This window comes from Scylla paramamosain, chromosome 6 (genome assembly GCF_035594125.1).
Source record: "Scylla paramamosain isolate STU-SP2022 chromosome 6, ASM3559412v1, whole genome shotgun sequence".
Taxonomy (NCBI): domain Eukaryota; kingdom Metazoa; phylum Arthropoda; class Malacostraca; order Decapoda; family Portunidae; genus Scylla; species Scylla paramamosain.
The window spans coordinates 14793555-14815996 of record NC_087156.1 but is presented as its reverse complement, the minus strand read 5'-3'; the positions used below and the strand labels follow the sequence as shown (position 1 = coordinate 14815996).

At 42.2% G+C, this 22442-nt stretch overlaps 2 protein-coding genes across 8 annotated transcripts in view; one reads left to right on the top strand and one right to left on the bottom strand.

Annotated features, from left to right (window-relative positions):
• Positions 1-22442, top strand: part of LOC135101336 (glycine receptor subunit alpha-4-like) — a 97698-nt gene that overhangs the window by 36431 nt on the left and 38825 nt on the right. The gene's annotated exons all lie outside the window — the stretch shown is intronic.
• LOC135101333 (uncharacterized) lies at positions 1217-20612 on the bottom strand. 4 transcript variants are annotated; one of them, XM_064005181.1, is made up of 8 exons: positions 20593-20612; positions 14276-14479; positions 12977-12992; positions 11753-11823; positions 10613-10691; positions 7556-7594; positions 6443-7372; positions 1217-1724 (listed from the first exon to the last, which is right to left on the bottom strand). In XM_064005181.1, exons 2-8 carry the CDS (start codon positions 14434-14436, stop codon positions 1680-1682), a joined length of 1341 nt encoding a protein of 446 aa, XP_063861251.1. In that variant the 5' UTR covers positions 14437-14479; positions 20593-20612; the 3' UTR covers positions 1217-1679. The 4 variants fall into 4 exon arrangements, with proteins under 4 accessions (XP_063861251.1, XP_063861248.1, XP_063861249.1 ...); XM_064005178.1 differs by lacking the exon at positions 1217-1724 and adding an exon at positions 3163-3567; XM_064005179.1 differs by lacking the exon at positions 1217-1724 and adding an exon at positions 3163-3567 and having other exon boundaries at positions 20585-20611.

Below are 22442 nucleotides of genomic sequence, written 5' to 3'. Positions count from 1 at the left end.
TGCAGTACATTTCCTCATTTTCTTTTTTTTTTTTTTTTTTCCACTCCTACACTTACATCTTGTCCTGTCTTTCCTCTTTACTGACTCCTTCCCTCCCCTCCTCTTCCCTCCCTTCCTCTGCCCTCCTAGAACCCTTCTCTTCTCTCCATCTCTTCCTCCTCTTCCTCCCCTTGTTTTCCGTTTTATCCTTGTCCTCCCAAAGCCCCTCTCTTCTCTTTTTCTTCTTGGTCCACTTCTCCTCCTCCTCCGTCATTTCTCCGCCCTCTCAAATCCCTTCTTCTCCTCTTCTTCCTTCACTTCCCGGTCCACCGCTCTCTCTTATACCCACACGGTCCCGGCAGCAATCCTGACAAAGCCCCAATATCAACAAACTACGACGACCCTTCTGATGTTCCTGTCCTCGCCTTCCCCGCTGCCATCCTTACCGTCACTCGTTCTCCTCGACCTCTTTACTACTGCTCCTGCTGCTGCTGCTACTACTGCTGTTGCTACTATTACTGCTGCTCCTTCCCATCTGTCAGTTACCTCCAATCTCCTTTTTAGGCTCGTTTTCCAGTTTCCCATCTCATCTTCATCCTCCTCGCCCTAATCTTAATTGTAATCATTCTACCCTCCTCCTCCCTCCTCCTCCTCCTCCTCCTCCTCCTCCTCCTTCCATCCTTCCCCCCTCCTCCTCCTCCGTCTTATTTTCCTTAATTTTCTCCTCGTCTTCATCCTCCTCTTCCTCATCTTCCTGTTTATTGTCCCGCTCCTTCATACACAAGAATTACCAACATTTTTTTTTTTTTTTTTTTGCCGTTCTCCCTCTCATTTTCTTTCATTTTCCTGCTTCTCTTTATAGCCGCATGTACCCTTCACCTACCACCACCACCACCACCACCACCATCTCCTCCAGTACCACCGCCATCACCGCCATGTAATCGACTCGTAAACTCTTCAGTAAATCGTTGTAAACTGCTGCTGTTTCACCAATCTATGGAAATCACTAAATACTACAACAACAACAACAGCAACAGCAACAGCAGCAGCAGCCTATTACTGTTATTACTTAATTACATAAACGCAAACTATTAGGGTAAAAAAAATAGTTCTGGAAAAAAAGTTTGGAATGTTTTTTTTTTTTTTTTTTGCCAGCCGTTCATCGCCAGCAAGGTCGCTACGTAAATTTTACACTCATTAAACAAATCCCGTAGTCATGAATTAGATACCAGAGGGGGAAGTTGTGTGGGATTCATCAGCTAGTAATTACTGAGGCGGGTAATTTGTATAGCGATGAAAAAAAAAAAATGGTCGTTTAATTTTCGTATCTGGCTTCACGCAAAGGCAACGCGAGCTCTTCTCTCTGGTCAGAATTCTGCTGGTGATAATATAGGAGTGTGCTTGTATGTATATATGCATAGTGGTGCAGGTTTAGACTAGTTACACACTAGTTACACTGCGCTACGTACGCACAGTGTTTCAGTGTTTCAGTGTACCTGATCGGATATCAACGTATTTAGCTTATCCTGCTGCCCTCCATCCCGTTATTCTACTTCTTATCCCACTACAACCTTCCACAGGGCTATCCCATCCCATCTCCTCTATTTGTTGAGATACCAAACGTAGATCCAGCCAAGCCATCGTGGTCCAGTGGCTACCAATCCGTGGTGGGGCGATTGCCGCTCAGCTCACGCTGCCGTTCATCCTTCCTTCAGGTTGGTCGATAAATGGGTACCTTGGGAGACCTGGGGAAGGTAAAGTGGAGAAACCTGGATGTCACAGTGGTCTGTCCCAGGGTAAGGAATATCATCCACCACAGTTTTACAGTTTAACAGTTTATTTAGAGAAAGCTACATAAATGAGGGTACAAGAAAAAGCCGGGAGGAGAACTACAAAAAAAGGAATTAACAGTAAAGACACGCGAGTAAAAAAAAAAATAATAATAAAAAAGTAGCCGGGCGGTCCAGTCAGCTGTTTCCACCACAGGTTCAAAGGACAATGAGATGAACGCTAAGGACCAATAGCGTGTGGCCCTAATTTTATATTTGCTGCCCATTGGCCACTCTGATACGTTGCCTCTTTCACTATCCTGTGACCCTTTCCTTGGGTACGAATAGTAAAACCAGACTGATTATTGCAGAGGTCATGTGCTTGAATGAATGAAACACGATACCATTCAAATAACAGTTCATGGGAAAGATACATGAGTCTACAAGGACGAGATAACAAGCATAAGAATAGAGGGATGATGTAGAAAGTGTGTGTGTGTGTGTGTGTGTGTGTGTGTGTGTGTGTGTGTGTGTGCGTGTGTGAAGACCGCCCAGCGTTTGTCCTCAGCACGCACAGCTTCCTTGATCAATTAAGCTAAGCATACCGCTGTGTTTGATGTCCAAAGGTTCTCAAGCCACTCCTTCCTACCATTACCACCACCACCAACACCAATACTACCACTGCCAGCATCCTCTCCCTCTTTCCCTCTCCTTTCATCCCTGCCCCTGTTATCCCTCCACCCACCCCGCGCACTCTCCCAGGCCACCGTAACTTGAAAGTGTCGAGGTGGATTTATGAGGTGAGCGTGATGGATGGCCTGCGTTTTTCTCAACCCAACACCATCCAAGTGTCACGTTTTGAGCACAGGGAAGATTGAAATTTGCCAGCATGTCTTTATTTTTTTTTTCCTTTCACGTCCACTGAAAGATTCCTAGTGTATTTTTATTGCTTATAATGGTACTCAAGTGTTGATCTAATCCTTTGCTACTGTGGTTTTCCTTAACACTGAGAGCACTGTATAAAAAACTGAATAGACACAGAAAAGGAGAGGAGGTTTATTTTGTTTCTCCTGCGCTTCAGAACTATTTACGAGACTATTACGGAATATATATATATATATATATATATATATATATATATATATATATATATATATATATATATATATATATATATATATATATATATATATATATATATATTGGCTGTAAAGTTGGAGGTATGGAAAATTTATGTTAGATATGAAAGGTGAAGTTAAATTCAAGGTTCATAGGAAATGGAGAGGAAAGTTGAAAGGAAAGTGAGAAGCGTAATTGACAGGAAAGTAAAAACACTCCTTGAATGTCTCGAGAACGCTTTCTATCTTTCTTGCGTCGGGGAGTAACAAGGTGTGGTGAAGGAAACACGGAAAGGTTGTCTCACACTTGATCTTTTATTTAGTCCTCACTCGACTTATTTTTACTGTCTGTGTGTTTTTTGTGGTTTTATCCGTCAGAGAGAGATCGAATAAGAAAAAAAAAATGATAAAACGAGGAATTCCCACTTACAATGCTGCTTTCCAAAAGAAATCAAAGAGAAACAGGAGGATAACCAAGCAAGAGAGACTCAAAAGTTTGAATAGCGTATGTAGTCGAGTTAATAAAGCATCTATCTCATGGGGCTTTACTGCAGTTGGTATGAGCGTTTCCTAGCGTGGCTGAGGATGACATAGGCGAAAGTGAGGAGGCCACAGCACACCGCCAGGAGCACCGCACTCAGGAAGGAGGCCACCACCCACCCCATCAGACTACAGCCACTCCTTTCCTCGGTGTCGGCGTGCTGGTGGTGAGATAGACATTGATTGAGTTAGGGCGCCGCAGCAACTAAGTTACACGTCGCAACTTAGATAAAGCTTTCAATTAGGACTAAAAAATGACGAGTTGTTTTGTTTTGGTCGGATACTGTTTGAACTGAATCTGAGAGAATGAGAGAGAGAGAGAGAGAGAGATGGAAGGACGTACAGGCAAAAAGGCAGACGGACAGGCAGGTAGACAGACAGATGCAATGACGGACGGACAGGCAGAAGGACAGAAAGATAGACGGAGCGATAGAGATAGATAGGTAAATAGATAGATAGATAGATGGATGGAAGGACAGACTGACAGACATACAAACAGGCAGACAGAAAGACAGGCAGACAGAGAGACAGCCTTTAAAATTTGACCGCAAAGTTCCCGCACTTCTCACTAAATAGGCCGAGGTTGTAAAGTGAATTAAGCTTCGTAACGCAATAATGTTGCAGCTGCACTGGCTTGTCTTTGTTTAAGCGAGAGAGAGAGAGAGAGAGAGAGATTGAGAAGGGGGAGGGGGGGGACTTTAGTGAAGTAAGGACCTTGTCTTCCATTAAATTCCTGTTTGGCGTAGCAAGGTCAAGCTGCAGAACACAAGGGCTGGGTTTAAGCGGCCGCAAGTGAGTTAGGGTACAAGGTGGCAGATGTCCCTTAACCCAGCTTGGCCAAGTGTCTACGTGTAATTTAATGGATAGAGATAATAGATGGATGCAGTTAGGTATGTACGTCTTACACAGGGACTTCCACGCGTAGGTCCTCTAGTTTCTTGCAGCTTCTCTCATGCACTCATGTTCTTGTGTTCTTACTTGTATTTGTTAAAGTAATAAGTAAAGTCGAACTAAAGATGTCTTGCATATATATATATATATATATATATATATATATATATATATATATATATATATATATATATATATATATATATATATATATATATATATATATATATATGTATGTATGTATGTATGTATGTATGTATAAAAGTATTTGCCAACAATGTTTTTATATACTAAAGATTATCTCTCTTCTCCTCTTTCCCTTACTTCCCTCATAGCCTCCTTTCCTCCTTTTTCATAAGTAGCATAATAAATAGCTATGCCTCAAGCTGTTAAGTTAATTAAGTCTTAACAAATTGCCTGTAAAATGTTGCTGCAGGAAAAATTATGCCGGTCACTTAGTCTTTGTCGCCGCGCGCCGCCTTTTTAAGAGTCGCGACCCGGAGGACCCTCCACGCGGCGACTACTTGGCCGGGATAATAGGCCGGCGATATCTAAGTATTCCTCCAGAAAGTTGTATAATTTGCAACACCGGACTGCGCTAATAAGCTCGTAACCTCGCGCTCCTCGTATCTCAGCAGCCCCGGCACTCTGGCTTTTCCCTAACTTGCAGTGAAGCCGACCCCGCCACCTGGTTTGCGGGGCAATTCAGGTGTGTCTCATGCCCGTACGTTGAAACATTTCTGTTCCCCACCACGACTATTTTCAATAGATTCTAGAGAGCGTTACACTGGTTTTTAAGGGTATTTAAATGGTTATAGGGACAGATTAACAAGATTTCTACATTATCAACAGGAGAAACACTTAAGAACCATACTAATCATCACTGTGGTCTTGGAAAATAGTCGAGGTGAAAAAAGCAAAGCGTTTCTGAATACTGGCCTCAGTGTGTTGCTTCCCAGACTCCATTTCTTTCACTACTAGTCATTGACCACTGTAGTAGTAGTAGTAGTAGTAGTAGTAGTAGTAGTAGTAGTAGTAGTAATTGTTGTTGTTGTTGCTGTTGTTGTTGTTGTTGTTGCAGCAATACAAGCCTGAGGAACTATACTGGCTAACTTTTTTTTTTATATTCTTTCTCTGACTCTGGAAGCGAGGAGTTTAGCAGACTCTCTCTCTCTCTCTCTCTCTCTCTCTCTCTCTCTCTCTCTCTCTCTCTCTCTCTCTCTCTCTCTCTCTCTCTCTCTCTCTCTCTCTCTCTCTCTCACCCATCCTTCCTCTACCATGAAAAATGAAAGATACGGTAAGACAGTCCCGCCGACTCTGCTCCTCTGCACTTAACGCTGAGAAACGACCCGCGGAAAACGTTTTACACCAGTGACGTGACGAATTCATTCCATCGTAGGTTTCTCCAGGATAGCAACGGGGTGTTTTGTATCCCTTGATTCCTCGGATGACGCTCGCTAGACACAAGAGGAGAAGAAGGGAGGAAAAGTTTGTCAGGAATCGTGCCGGCATGTGAATGTTTTTTTGAGTCTTGATTTTTTCGGATGTGTCAGTCTGGGATGGAGAGAGGGAGAGAGGGGAGAGAGGAACGAAATGAGAAGTAGAGAGACACGTGAATGTTTTGATGATATATATATATATATATATATATATATATATATATATATATATATATATATATATATATATATATATATATATATATATATATATATATATATATATATATATATATTTTTTTTTTTTTTTTTTTTTTTTTTTTTTTTTTTTTTTTTTTTTTTTATGAGATTTTTTGGGGAAAGGGAAGAGAGGGGGAAAAGATCTTTAAATTTGTAAATGGGATTGTACAGTATTTATTTACGCAAGGATGGAAAAGGAGAGAAAAAAAAACTCTTGAAATTTATAAACGAAAATGTACACGAAAGAGGAAAAGAAAAGGATAAAGAGGAATGTTATGAAATGGTAGAGGGAAATGGAAGAGAAGGGGAGAAAAATCATGAAATTTACGAATGGAAATGTAGTCACGGAGGAAATGAAAGGAAAAAAAAAAATGAGACTTAAAAATAGAAATATATACAGCGAGGGGGAAGATAAGGAAAAAAGAAAAATAAAGGTCTTTGAAATTAAAAAAGAAAATAAACTTACGACGTTCCTGACGTTAGTGTGATGTGTGACTTGTTTCCCTTCCCATGACAACTGATGACTCGCCCTCAGTACTTCCTTCTCCCCAGGCCTCGTACTTGACTCCTGTATCCTCGACTCCTTATGTACTATTCCCTCAGCCGATTCTGGTTCTGAAATCCCGTCGCTGCTGGAAGAAGGAGAACCAAGTGACACGTTTTGTCCATTCCCGCTTAACCTTTGGGCTTCTGTCATCCCACCTGTCGTTTCTCTCACTGGAGTCGCTGTTGTTTTGGTTGCTTTGCGAGGGCGCGTGTCGACAGTATTTTCTCTCTCTGAGTTATACTTGCCGTCCGTCTGAGGCTTGGGTTGTTGTTCCATGGCCTCTTCTGGCAGCATTGTGGGAGTATGGTGTTGGGTGAGCGCTTCTTCCCGACTCCACTCACGCACTCGCTGACTGTGATGGCTGGCGGGAGGATTACGAGTAGCAGACGTGGCGACGACTATTAAAGGCCCAGGATGCTGCGCCGAGATTAAGGACTTCGAGGGCTTTAGTGGCAATGGATCATTGCTACTGAGGCCAGACTGCTTTAGCGGCCACTGGGAGTTATTGACGTTTGCTCTCGGTAGGAAGACTGGCCGCTTACTGTGCACTAGAAGCCAGAACACTGCGTCAGGTAGATGAGAACCCCGCGCATTCTCCATTTGTGATTCGTACTTAACTACTTGCCCTTTGCTGATGACATACAAGTGTGAGTGTTCTGCAGAGCCAAGAGGAGCGTCGTGAGGATCTTTCTGCTCCTTACCCAGCCCTAAAGAGCCCGTGTCAGGGCGGAAAGGGTACTGGGCGGGTGGTCGAGGTGGCGCGGCGGTCCAGGTCGATGTGGAGAGAGGCTGGGTGGTGGTGGAGGGTGTGGTGAAGGAATCGACGCCCCAGAAGGTTGATTCCCATTGCTGTAGAAGATGAAGGGATCAAGAATTGTTAGTAGATTCAACGGAGATTAATTAATGAGTTTCAGTATAAGTCTCTCTCTCTCTCTCTCTCTCTCTCTCTCTCTCTCTCTCTCTCTCTCTCTCTCTCTCTCTCTCTCTCTCTCTCTCTCTCTCTCTCTCTCTCTCTCTCTCTCTCTCTCTCACCTGGCCGCAGCTCAGCCCCGTGTATCGATCCAGCAAATACTGAAAGATTCGAAATGTTAATTACACGAGAGAATATTTTTGTTTTTATTTTATTTTTATCTTTATATATTTATTTTTTCTGTCTCACTTTCCCGGAAGCCAAACAAAGGGAACAGGAAAATAACCGAGGCGGTATTGACACTGCCTTTGATGTAGCACGTGGGGCGGCTCATCGCAACACTCAGGGGGAAGACGGAAGACACAAACAAACCCGCTACCTGCCTGCATTCATTCATTCGCTCATATCGCTGCATCAGGATATTACCCACGAGAAAGGAAGAAAAGTGGGGGAGCATTTTCTCTTCGTTTTCTCCCTCATATCTGCCAATCCCCGTGTGTTATGAAGCGAGGCAAAAAAAAAAAAAAAAAGTGCAGTTTTTCACTTCCTTTGAGCAGCTTTTTAGGATTTACCGCGCAATGCTCCCCTCCCTAACCTGCCCTCAATCCTTCAGACCGCCGCATTTCGCTAATAAAGTTTGGAGTGTAGCGCGGAATATTTCCAAGAATCATGATAATAAGCTCCGCGGTTCACTGAGGCGTATGGCTGTTCATATGCACGCGTGAATTGCATGAAGTGGAGCGAGGAGCCGGCTGGATGGAGGTGAAGCTTCGAAAACCGTCTCGCTCAAAGGTTGATTCCGATAACACGGTTAGCGAGACACCGCCTGACTTGCTTATCTTGGCGCTGCGTTTCACTCTAGCGCAATGAGGAGGAAGTTGTAAAGAAGAGAAGCAACAGGAGATAATGTAATAGGCAGAAAGACTTGGATGAAACTCGTATTGGGCGCCAACCTTTGATACTTGGGAAACGGGGAACAATAAATGTAAGGAAGGGAAAGAACAACGGAGGATGACAGAAACTAGAAGTGAGGAAAGAGAAAGAAGGAAGGGGAAACGAAGAGAATGGAGAGGAATAGAAGAGAAGGGAAGGAGAATGGAGGGGATAGGAAACGAAAGGAAAGAGAGGAAAATAGAGAGAAGAGGAGAGAAAGAAAAGGGAGGAGGAGAACGAAGAAGACTGGGAGCGAGAGGAATGGAAAAGTATGGAAGAGGAGGAAAGAGAAGAAGAGAGAAAGGGAGTGGGAAGAAGAATGGAGGTGGCAGGAAACAAGATCAAAAAAGAGGGAAAGGAGAGAAGGAAAGAAGAGAGAAATGCAGGAGGGAAACGAAAGGAATGGAGGTGACGGGAACAAGATCAAAGAAGAGGGAAAAGAGAGGAAGAAAGAGATGAAGAAAGAAAGAAAAGGGAAGGCAAGCAAAACAGAGTAAAACACATGACTTCAAGCATACATTCATCATTAAGGGAAAATATGAAGCTACCAAGAAGTCTTAACAAAACTGTCTTCATCAGAGAGAGGGAAGCTACCGTAGAAGGTCACGAGACTAATGACGAGGCAAAAGCAGAAGAACGAGAGAGAGAGAGATTCGGTAGAAGTTGAAAGTTATAACGATCGTACTGCAACGAACGGAGGGAAGGAAGGACGGCAGGTGGAAGAGAAACAGATCGTAAGGGAAAGATTCTCAACTGGTGCAGCTGGAAGAGTACGTAACGAGGCGGAATTGTATTATGAGACGTCCGTTTCCTGGAAGTATGAAAAAACCTGCTCGTTAAGGAACAGTACCCTCGGGAGCAAGAATTAGGGAAAAGTTTGGGTTACGAGGTGGTGAGGGGAACTGACACCTGCTGGAAGAGAAGGGAAATGCTATCCGTATTTGAATTACCTTTAGAATTAAGAAAGCTTTGATTGGAAACAGTACCCTCGGGAGCAAGAATAAGGGAAGAGAAAGAAAATGCTACACATATTTGAATTAGCTTTAGGAGTGATAATTAAGAAAAGTTTAATAGGAAACAGTACTCTCAGGAACAAGAATTAAGGAAAAGTTTGGGTGGCGAATTGATTAAGGAAGCTAAGCCGCTGGAAAAGTAAGGAACGAGAAGGAAGATTGTACATATAGAGATTACTTAGGTAAGAAAGATTAAGCAAAGTTTGAATAGGAACGAACTGTGTCTTGGGGGAGATGGCGTAACATTTAGTCTGCTTACACACTTCCAAAAGATCTCTCGTATCTACGTAGTCAAGTTGCATTACGAGTTATGAAAAAAAAAAAAGACTCGTAGATGAATGGAATAGACTCAGTAATCAGGTAGTTAATGATGAGCCAATAGAGAACTTTTAAAAGAGAACTAGACAAATTTATGGTTGGGGATGGTACGTGGAAATAGGTTTACATGTTTCATAAAGGAACCGCCACGTGTAGGCCTGATGGCTTCTTACAGCCTCCCTTACCTGAATAACCTCTTTCTAAATTTATCGTGTCTGTCAGTGCATTTAATATCAGAAAATACTAAACCCAAATAAGAACGTCTCTTCTCTCACTTGCTAACGAGATATATGTAAAAATTAGAAAACTATGCACTCGAAAATCTTCCCCAAAAGTTAAACATAATTAAGAGACGACATCAATATATAACTCACGAATGTACCGACAGAAAAGAAGTTCCAGGAAATCTTTTAGTTGAAACTTAAAAGATTTCCTTAGAAGCTGAGGTACTTAGAGGCATCAGGAGAGGCAATGCGCGAGGAGGAGGAGGAGGAGGAGGAGGAGGAGGTTGTGATGGTGGTGGTGGAAGAAGAGGAGAGACCCAGTGAAGAAGGAAAGAAGGAAGGAAAGAAAGAAGGAAGAAAAAAGTAAATAAGGGATGACAGAGCAAAGAAAAGAAGGATGGAAAGAAGCAAGGAAAGAAGAAAGAAGCGAACGAACGAAAGAACGAACGAACGAAGAAAGGAGGAAAGAAGAAAAGCACAGAAGTAAAAGAGGAAAGAAAGAAGGAAAGAGATGAAAAAAGAAAGAACAAAAAAGGAAGAAAGTAAAGGACAAACAAAGAAAAAAACTGAAAAGAAACAAGGAATGATTTATCAACTAAAGGTTCAAGAGGGAAGGACGGAAGGGATGAGACGAGAGCAGAGAGAGAGAGAGAGAGAAGAGAAGAAGGCATGAGGGAAGAAGGAGGCTTACCATGATGACTGTGGGATGTAGGCACTCAGCTCCAGTGGCGTTGGCTGCACAGGAATCGCTGCAGGGCTCCATCGCGTCTCTAGAAGAAGGGGAAGGAAAGACTCGAGGAGGAGGAGGAGAAGGAAGAGGTGGGAAAGGAAGAAACAGGAGGAAATAGAGGAGATGGAGGAGGGAGAAAAAAGTAATTACATAAGGAATGGTGCAAGAAGAGGAGGAGAAGGAAGAGAGAGGAGATTGAGGATGAAGAGAGAGGAGATGAAAGAGGTAATAAAGAAAAGAAAAAAAGTAATTGCATAAGGGGTTGCGCAAGAAGAAGAGGAAGAAGGAGAAGAACAGGAAAAGAAAGAAAGGGGAAATGGAAGAGGAAGAAAGAGAAAGATATGAAGGACATAAAGAAGGAAAAAGAAAGCAGTGACATGAGAAATTGTGTAAGAAGAGTGGAAGAGGAGGAAGAGGAGAAAGAGGAAAAGGAAGAAAGAGGAGGTGTAGAGCGAAGAAAGAGAAAGATGTGGAGGAGGTAAAGAAGGGAAAGAAAGTGGTGACATAAAGGATTGTGACAGAGGACCGAAGGAAGAGGACGAGGAAGAGGAGGAAAAGAAGATGGGGGAGGAGGCATGAATAGGGAAGGTTTATGAGGGAGACGAAAGCAGTACCACAAACGATTGTGCAAAAGAGAGAGAGAGAGAGAGAGAGAGAGAGAGAGAGAGAGAGAGAGAGAGAGAGAGAGAGAGAGAGAGAGAGAGAGAGAGAGAGAGAAGAAGCAGGATGAAGGAAAGAGAACGAGGAGGAGGAGAAGAATAAATAGAAAAACATAAACAAAAGGTAACAAAACCCAGTAAATTGTACTAGTAACGTCGCTACTTCTTGCATTAGGGCACTTTCAGTCTACAGACCTTAACTATCAGTGTGTGACGGTAGGATAAAAAAGCAATAAGACTTCTCCTCGAACACCCACGCACACTACTTGCGAAAAGATAAAAACAAAACAAAAAAAGTGATAGGAAAGAACAAGAAAGTGACAGATACAATAATTTTAGGAAAAGAACGAGGATGACGACGAGGGTGAGAGTGAGAATCAGGAGGGGGAGGAGGAGGAGGAAGACTCAGCCAACGACCAGAATCTCCTCTCCATGCACTCACCTGGTCCTGAGAGCCTTGAGTGTGTCCTCGCACAGCTTAGGGTGGTCGAGGCTCAGGTAACACACGTCAATCTGGAACCCACGCAGTGATGGATGGGCGAGAGAGAGAGAGAAGAGAGAGAGAGAGAGAGAGAGAGAGAGAGAGAGAGAGAGAGAGAGAGAGAGAGGGAGAGAGATGCATGGATGACTAAGGACTGACATTACAAGGAACATAACGAACAAGCTGCAATCGTATCATGAGCAGTTGTCTCCAGGTCGTGTTGGCAGTACTGGCTGGGAACATCGCATTGATTACACGCGCTCGCAACATTACTGACATTACGTGCATGCGTTTGTCTTAATGTTGCTACGAACCTGCTCTTAAACGTGTCACATTGAAAATATTGACAGCAGATGTTGAAACACAAGTGTGGATGGACTGTAAAGGATGAAGGATGGTGAGGCCGTGATGGATGTGACGGCTTGAGATGGAAGGCGGCGTGAAGGTAACGGAGAGGCGTGACGCAAGCAAACTCACACACACACACACACACACACACACACACACACACACACACACACACACACACACACACACACACACACACACACACACACACACACACACACATTAATAACACAATACACTCCAAAATAAGAACGCACTAGAAAAAAAATATATCGGTAATAGAATAAGTATAAACGAAAAATAATTTGGAGAAGATAGAAAGCAAGGAAAAAAAACACTCAGTAACAAACGAGATAAAATAAAAAAATTAAAAATAAAAATTAAACCTTTACAATGATATAATTCGTTATTCGTGTTATTAATGTATGATAAAAAAGTTAAACTCGCCTCTGAAATTAACACACACACACACACACACACACACACACACACACACACACACACACACACACACACACACACACACACACATACAGACACACACACATAAAGGTCGAAATGGAGTCGTGTTTTTAGGTCAGTCTCATAATCTGGCATTAATGGCCTGTCAGAACTGTTCATGCAAGAATGAGTGATTCTTTGAGGGGAAGAGAAGAGTAGGAATGTGATTATGTGATTTACGTCCTGCTCTGTCTGTCTAGTCTGCACTGAGAGAGAGAGAGAGAGAGAGAGAGAGAGAGAGAGAGAGAGAGAGAGAGAGAGAGAGAGAGAGAGAGAGAGAGAGCAGACATACAGACATACATTTTCCCCTCTCGCACCACCACCACCGTTACCCACCAGACAATTAATTTTCCTGCGGAAGAAAAAAAATATATAAGATAAAAGAATAGAAAGAGAAATAAGTACAAAAAATTAACGAAGCGTGTGTATTGTCCCAAGTTGTAAAAAGTTGATTAGTGTCATTATCTCTCTCTCTCTCTCTCTCTCTCTCTCTCTCTCTCTCTCTCTCTCTCTCTCTCTCTCTCTCTCTCTCTCTCTCTCTCTCTTGCTCTATTTAATACTCCTCTGCCTTACATAATTTCCTAAAAGTTTTATGTAATTCAGTAGATACCCTCATTAACCAACAAAAACTCTCTCTCTTTCTCTCTCTCTCTCTCTCTCTCTCTCTCTCTCTCTCTCTCTCTCTGAACAAAGCTATGTATCCAAAACATCCAAACTGATTCGAAGCGTCAAGCAATTACCGACACATAGATCGAGTTCTTCGCACCAAATTTACGGCACATTAACGTTACGACTTTGCTTTCTTTTTCTTCCTCTGCGCGCGGCTCCGTAATGGGTGCCGAAGTGCGCGGCAATAATTGCTCCACACTGCCAGGCATGCGTTAAATTGCGTGGCGAAATTAGACGGAATGACAGCCATCCAAGCGTATTACTTCTGGGTTGTATTGGGACAGGTTACGTTAGGTGAGGTTAAATAATCTAACCTAACCTGACTTAACCTTGTCGTATCCATATTGAAAGTGACAAGCATGGCTCATCTTCAGGTATCTTTTTCACTCATTATCTGGTATTTTTGGGATTGGGCTCTGATAGATTACGTTAACTAACCTAATCTTATCTAAAGACCGAATCTTATCCATAATAAAAGTAACAAGAATGGCTAATCTTCAGTACCCTTTTTTTCCCATTAGCAGGTACTTTTTGTGTTTGGCATGAACATGTAACGTTAGGTTGTTATCTATTCTAACCTACTATAATTTCACTCAATATAACCTAATCTTACACGGCTTGAAATTATATAGTAATCACATGCTTCATCTTCATGTAATCCAATATTTCTTTCACTCATTTGTCGTAGTGGAATTCGCTTTGTTTTTGGTTCATTTTTGTTACAATGTTAAGGTAGCCAATTCAGTTATTCAGTTGTTGTCTTTCAACCTTACGATTCGAACCAGGTTTATTTATTGTAACCGTTCCCAAGAATAGGTCTAGCCCATTCCTCCACTCCAACCCTTCCGATCACACTCGCCTAAAATATACTCTCGTCTATTCAGCCTAATAAAGACTTGTAAAAGAAATTCCCTGTTGTTATTTCAAAGATACTACAATTTCCACGTGATTCATCTTGTTACTCACCCTGGGTCCTCTGCGGGTTGTCTCTGGGGAGTAGGTGGAAGGCGGTAGTAAAAGATTCTCTTGTGGTGCCGGCGAGGAGGGAGGCAGGCTTTCCCCAAGAGCGCCACCATCAGTAGGACCAGATACACTCGCAGTGAGGGAGGCAGAGGCGGTAACATCATTGTACTAGGGGTTCTGGGCACGTTTGAAATGATGAACTGTAACCTAAACAAGTTTTAATGATATAGTTGTTTTAGTAGTGGTAGTAGTAGTAGTAGTAGTAGTAGTAGTAGTAGTAGTAACAACCAAATTTCAACATGGTATATAGATAGATAGATAAATATATAGACAGACAGCAACAGCAACAACAGACATAACAGTAGCAAGAGCAATAGCAATAGGTTTTCTCCACCCTGTTCTTTTCAACCTTCCAACCAACAATTCGGACCTTGGGAGGGAAAGCATCGTGAAGCGTCGGTTACAAGCAGACCCTTGGGAGTTATATTTCTTCCACGGTAATCTTTCCCAGAGCACCACGTAACCAGGTATTGAGCGTTTCCTTGGACAAACTGCGCCTTTGCTGACAACGCACGTTCCTTCAACAACCACTTGTTGGAGAAACCATTGCTGCAGGAAATTATGTATATCTGGTCATACGGAATGCTAACTAGTACGACATTTTCAGGACCTGACTTGTGTAGATTAACTGACCTTTTAATGTCTCATTTTCTTCACGTTCTTGTATTTTTTTTTAGAATAATGAATATGTGAATTATTATGTATAGATTCAATTAATACACGTGCTCTGATATTTTTTATGCAAGAAAATAGGAATGGTAAATCTCATACTTAGTGCAAATTTATATCAGTACACTGACTGTAGCCACTAACTGCCTCATCATCCACAAAGCCACGTGTTATTATTACAGCCAGTACCAGAGGGAATGGTTGCGCGTGCCTGGCAAAGTAGCGAGGCGTCTTCATAGGGGAAAATAGGAACTGTACTAATAGGCCCGTAATGATGCTGGATATAGCCTTTGTAACGACACCCGCTGTACTGAAACCACCCCACTACATGCTCAAACTTTTCTTTGTGAGAGGAGTTCTGGTCAAGGGGAACAAAGAGACGGCGAGAAAAGAAAAGGAGAAAAAAAGCTTACTGAAGACGTCACTCCCAAGAAAAAATAGCCCAAAAGAATGACCTAAATTACGAGGAGTGTCTTGAAATTCAAGTGGAAGTTAATGGGAGTTTTCGAGGGTGTGTTCATGATTTTTAGTGGTAGTTTAACAAAGACTCTGCATATTGATGGGGAAAAAACACACATGGGAGCATGACGAGTCATCTTTGTGGCCTCTGAAAACAGTTATGCGAGCCGGAAGTTTCAAAATACGGGTACTGGTGTAGCTTGGTGAAGCCATTTGCATTTTGATCGTTTATGAAGCGTCACAAGAGAATACAAGTGAAATTCAGATACCAGCATTGTGAAGTCCTACTAGACTGATTGCTATGCTACGCTACACTAAAGAAAAGCTAGCTGCAGCATAAAGGGAGAGCGTTGTACGGCCAAGGAAACGTTCACTGCGTAATTTTCTGCGTATGAATGGGAAAAATACACATGAGAGGGCGACCAATCATTCTTGTGGCCTTTGAAAATAGTTATGAGGAATGAAAGCATTTCAAAATACGAGCTACCCTATACTAGAGAAAACCAGGCTATAGTATAAAGAGAAAAAGAACGCGATGTAAGCCTAAAGAAACGCTCCCTATGTAACACTATTCGCCCTGCAGTCGGTAATTATTCTCCCCTCACAATAGCACCAATTACTGAAACGTCACGGCGAGTCTGACAAAAGATTTCACTGGGTACTTTGTATGTTAATCACTCAAGAATGTATTTGTGCCTGAACTTGACGTATCCATTACCTAGGCGCCCCTACCGTCCGTCAGAGAGCAGCGGCGCCCAGACGGCTCGGGGATATGACAAATCCGGCTCGCGTCGCATATGTTAACATCCTGACCCAGTGATTGTCAGAAATAGCTCTTCCGCACCATCGCCTCCAAGCCTCTCAAACGTTCAGTTCCGGTAATAACATAAAATAAGGATGATAATACATTCACGTATTGTCGCTCACTCCTTCGCGTTCCTGTGCACTGCGTAAAGAAGATTGAGAAGCGAGATTACGCACACTGACGCAAATCTTAAGGAGGACATCACTACAGATAAGTTACGTGGAAGGAAGGTTAAGGAAAGACAGTGAATAATGACTGATAGCTGGGAGAGAGAAAAAGATAAGGGCGTAGTAGCTTTAAAGGGAATGGGGGAAAGTTAACGTTTGGAGAAATCGTGATAAGTGGAAAAATGTAATGATGATTTACGAAGAAAAATGAAAGGGAAAAGTTTCTCAATTAAAAAGGACAGCTGAGAGAAAGAAAGGTATGTAATTAAAAAGAAAAAAAAAATTAAGAAAAGACGATATTTTGGAAGGCAGCGATGAACAGAATTAAGGAAAGTTATATAAAAAGAAACGAGAGAAAAGGAAAGAAAACAGGAAAAAACGGGAAAGAAAAAGAAAAATATGTTCCTTTAGGAGTTACACGTGGCCTAAGGCAAAAATAATAAAAGTAAACGAGAGGGGAGGGTGAGAAATTCAGAAAGGACTCGGGATAAAAAAGGAAAGAAGAAAAATGGAGGGTCAGCGATTAGAAGGGATAAAAAAAAAATGAAGCAAAAGAAACGTGACCGAAAGGACTGAAAGAAAAAAGGAAAGAAAGAAAGGAAAATAAAAAAGAACACATGAAAACGGAAGATAAATCAATAACATCCAAAAAGGAGACATAAAAAGACCAGTAGAGACTAAAGAACCTAAAAGAAAGCAGGCGACAGTGACCCGAAGACGAAAAAGAATGAGAGAGAAAGAATGATAAAGATGCTGAAGGAAAGATGAAGCGAGAGAGAGATCGAAGTGACAGGGAAGGATGAGCGCAAAGACTACGAAGGATTACGAAGAGAATGAAGCAAGAAGGGAAAAGGAGAAGAGCATGATAGGAAAAGTGAAGGGCGACTTACAAGATATTGGATGGCTGGATCATAAAGGAGGTCACGGAAGAGGGGAATGATGGGACGTAAGCAATAAAGGGCGGACAAGGTAAAAGAAAGGACAAGGCCAGGCTGAAGGCTGGCAAATATGGGAGGGAAAAAATTTACGGATACGGAAAGAAAGACAAGAATGGGCTGTGAAAAATATTACGAGAAATTAAAGGAAATTGAGAGAAAGGAATGAGTTGAAGGGAAACGTGTAGAATGAAGGAAAACTGATGGGAAAAATAGGAATAGAAACAGGTTGAGAAACGTGAACAATGAAGGAAACTGAATGAAAGGGACATGACTAGACTTAAAAAAAAGCGAAAAGTTAAGGAAAAACTGAGCGAGTGACAGAAATAGACTGAAAAACATGAAGAATTGAGGGAGAAAAAATCGAGAGAAACTATTAAACATGGGCTGAAAAAAAAAAAAACATTAAAAAGTAAGAAAAAAACTAATATAATATAATGAAAGGTGAATGAGAGAAGACACAAATAGGGTGAAAAAAATTTATATATATATATATATATATATATATATATATATATATATATATATATATATATATATATATATATATATATATATATATATATATATATATATATATATATATATATATATATATATATATATATATATATATATATATATATATATATATATATGTGTGTGTGTGTGTGTGTGTGTGTGTGTGTGTGTGTGTGTGTGAGAAATCAAAGAAAACTCAGGAAAGGAAAATTATTTGTAAACACGAACAAAAATAAATCAATAATCAAATAAATCACATTAAAAAGAACCAAGGACAAATATTATTAAAAGAGAAAGGCCAAATCAAATTAAAAAGGGATAGAGGAGAAACCATATTCAACACCACGCAAATGGAGTGAATCGAGGGAACAGAATGAAATTGAGGACTAAGAAACGAATCCGTGCCGGGGAAATGAATATCTAATGGAAAGGAAAGACATGGAGAGTTTGCGTGGAAATCTTTCCCTTAAAGTGTTTGCGGAGTGAACGCTCGCTTAGCAATGTAATGGAATTGAGATTGATATTAAAGGTGAGACGAGAAGGAGAAGGAGGAGGAGGAGGAGATCGACGAGAATGACAAGGAGACCGAGAGAGAGAGAAGTCGAGAAGGAGGAAGAGAAGAAGGATGAGGAGGAGGATAAGGGAGAAAAGAACGAGTAGATGGAAAAGAAGGAGGAGGAGGAGGAGGAGGAGGAGGAGGAAGAACGAGGAGGGCAAGGGTGACGAGAACGAGGAGGAGACGAAGGAGGAGGAGGAGGAGGAGCACTTCAAGAGGTCATAAAAGAAGAGAGAGAGAGAGAGAGAGAGAGAGAGAGAGAGAGAGAGAGAGAGAGAGAGAGAGAGAGAGAGAGAGAGAGAGAGAGGCAGGCATAGATTTTCTTCTCCCTAAGACGCTTCATTATTCCTATCTATTAATTGCTTCTCTTACGGCCTCTCCCCCTCCCTCTCCCTCTCCCTCCCCCTTCTCCTCACCCTCCCTTTTTCCCTGTACAATACATTTTTACCATCTCTCTCTTATTGCGCAATTAACCTCCAACCTGCCAAAGGTAAACTGCCACTTTTGTAATGCTGCCTTGCTGTAATCTTGTAATCTTCGTTTTGTTATAACCACGTGAAAAATAACAGAGAGAGAGAGAGAGAGAGAGAGAGAGAGAGAGAGAGAGAGAGAGAGAGAGAGAGAGAGAGAGAGAGAGGGGCAGGCATAGATTTTCTTCTCCCTAAGACGCTTCATCATTCCTATCTACTAATTGCCTCTCTTACGGCCTCTCCCCCTCCCTCTCCCTCTCCCTCCCCCTTCTCCTCAGCCTCTCTTTTTTCCCTGTACAATACATTCTCACCATCCCTCTCTTATTGCGCAGTTAACCTCCAGCCTGCCAAGGGTAAACTGCCACTTTTGTAATGCTGCCTTGCTGTAATCTTGTAATCTTCGTTTTGTTATAACCACGTGAAAAATAACAGGGCAGATTTTTACCAGACAGTATTCTATTTAGTCACAAGTGTTAGTTATGTAGCACTACGAGTGGTTGTAGTAGTAGTAGTAGTAGTAGTAGTAGTAGTAGTAGTAGTAGTAGTAGTAATAATAATAATAATAATAATAATAATAATAATAATAATAATAATAATAATAATAATAATAATTGGATCTCATCCTTTCAAATAATTTCAGTATAGATGCATTGGACTGAATGGCTTTTTAATTAGTGAACGCGCACGATAATTGCTCTGAAAATTGTTTAGATTGAACGTTGAACAATATCGTTAATTTGGAACGTGTTTGCTGTGGCGGTGGTGGTGGTGGCTAAGAGGAGGAGGAGGAGGAGGAGGAGGAGGAGGAAGAGAAGGACGAGGACAAGGATGAGTGGCTGCATACCGCGAGCACACACTCACACACACACACACACACGCACGCACACCCACACGCACACACACACATTCCCGAGACTATACCACAACACTTAAAATAACTACGTACTTACTCCTTCCCTATTCAAACCAGAACACCACCATCGACACCCTCATCATCTCACCATTGGCTCCATCATCATCACTATCACCATCACAACCCTCTCTGCCGTGCCTCCGCGCCTGCCAGACCCTGACACTAAGGCCCCAGTCTTGAAAAACGAGAACCATTCATCGCAAAGGGAAAAAAGGAGACTGTGAAATGGACCACATACTCTGTCATCTCCCACAGTCTCTCCCTGGTCCCCACCGAGCCAGTATGTATCCGTCTTGCTTGCTTTACTCTTTACAACACCCTTAGCTGCGTCGAGCCACCTTATTTTGAACTAATATATCCTTTTAATTCTTACTACACTCTTCCCAGCCTCAGGACACTTCACTGCTCCCTTATCAGCGTTATAACATTTTGTTCTTAACCCTGGGCAACATCAAAGACCTCTGAAGCTAATACTGATTATATACGGGGATGTTTCGTGGTTTCCTTTCACAAATTTACGATACATTCTCTCTCTCTCTCTCTCTCTCTCTCTCTCTCTCTCTCTCTCTCTCTCTCTCTCTCTCTCTCTCTCTCTCTCTCTCTCTCTCTCTCTCTCTCTCTCTCTTCACACTATTTATGGCAAAAAAGGATTCTTAACTACATCTTTGGCAGTCTCAGGCAGGCAGTATTATGTGGAACACGAGCCTGACTCAAATTTTACATGCCATAACAGTAAATACACGCATGCACACACGCCCGATAAATTTGATTGCAGACCCTCGCACCTCACACCAACACACAGTCTGGCAGCACACTGGGTACCAACCTCCGCTATCTTGGCCTCGAGTCGCGTCAGCAGCGGTAGCAAGCCGTTGTTTTGCATGACAGAGGAAAACAAGCCACTGAGTCTCTGATGTTGGCGAAGTGCTTGTGTTTGCGAGACTCAGCGAAGGAGATGAGGCAAGGTGGGTTAAAGGGAGGAAGCCACGCTCTGTGTCTTTGTGTCTGTGTGCGTGTGTGTGTGTGTGTGTGTGTGTATGTGTGTGTGTGTGTCGGTGGGTGATTGCCGGCTAATGGTGCTATTACGAAAGATTACAAAGGATTATAAACTGTTGGTTGAGGAAATTATATTGGAAATGAGAGAGAGAGAGAGAGAGAGAGAGAGAGAGAGAGAGAGAGAGAGAGAGAGAGAGAGAGAGAGAGAGAGAGACTGTGTGTGTGTGTGTGTAAGTGCGTAGAAACCAAGACTTGTTGAAATATATCGTGGTCTGTAAATGGAAAATGTGAGCCGCGTTTCCCTTTATAAAAATCTTTCCCCACCAACTTCCACAATGAGCTCCCAACAATCGTCTCAATCATCTCTCGTCTTTTATGCAGGACTCTTATTCTGACTCTCAGCAATCCTATTTGTGATTTGAGAAATGAAATACATTAAACTACATGAATGGAACCTTATTCTGAGTCTACGTTTTCCACTTACTATTTCACGAGTAAAACATATGAAACTACTCGGAAAGAACCACTTTGTGTGTTCCTTCTGAAGCAGAAAGGGATAGAGAAGAAGGGAGAGGAGGAGGAGGAGGGAGAGAAAAAGGAGGAGAACGCTATCGTCCAGAAGATTTGCGCAATTATACCTACAGGATAAGCAACATGATATTTTACCGTTGGAATTCAACCACCTCTTATGACATTTCTATGCTTATCATTTACATGGAAGTAAACGGAGGAGGATGAGAAGGAGAGGAGAAGGAGAATGGTGCCGTAGAGGGAAAGACCCTCGCAAAATCTGGTGTATTGTGCCTTCAGCAAGATTTATGGAGGGAATACACTGCCTGCCAAATACCCCCGTCCGCTATGATAATCTGGCTTGCGTCACTTGTACTGAGTTTGCATTGGGGAAGGTTTGTGGGTGAGGAGAGTCAGGACATAAGTCTTGCACTAAAGGTCAGGAATTACTTACCATGCGTCACACGAGCTATTTTCTTCGCTCATATTCACTGTAGGTTGTATTTCTTTAAGCTTCGGAATAAAAATGGATGAGAAATATGTAGATTCTCCCGTAATTGTAATTATTTTGCCTCGTGGTATTAGCAATAGTAACAGTAATAGTAATGGTAGTTCCTCATACCGCTTCACATATACCACAGCGAGATAGGAAGAGTAGCCCATCACACGGGTGAGGAAAGGAGACGCAGGTAAGAATGGAAATATTTCTTTTGCAAGGATGCATTAGAAAAAAAATGTAGCGTAGTCCCCGACGTGCTCGAGAGGGCGTCCACGGATACTGCAAATATTCAAATCAGTCTCTAGTACCACCCCTTGGAGAGAGAGAGAGAGAGAGAGAGAGAGAGAGAGAGAGAGAGAGAGAGAGAGAGAGAGAGAGAAGGGGGGAGGAAGAAACTTGTCCTCTGTTATCAAGCCTCCTTTCCCGCCAAGAAATAAAATAGCGTCACTAGACATTCGGAGAGCGCAAGGTGGACGTTCAGTGGCACTAAGACAACACTGCAGTCCTTTTTCCTTCTTCCATGGTGCTTGCTCGGTTTTTCTCTCGTTGAAGGAAGCCATTAAAGTCATCGTTATTGTTTCGTGTGTTTCCTAAGAAGTGAAGAAGTACGTGAAAAGTAAGAATGGGTTT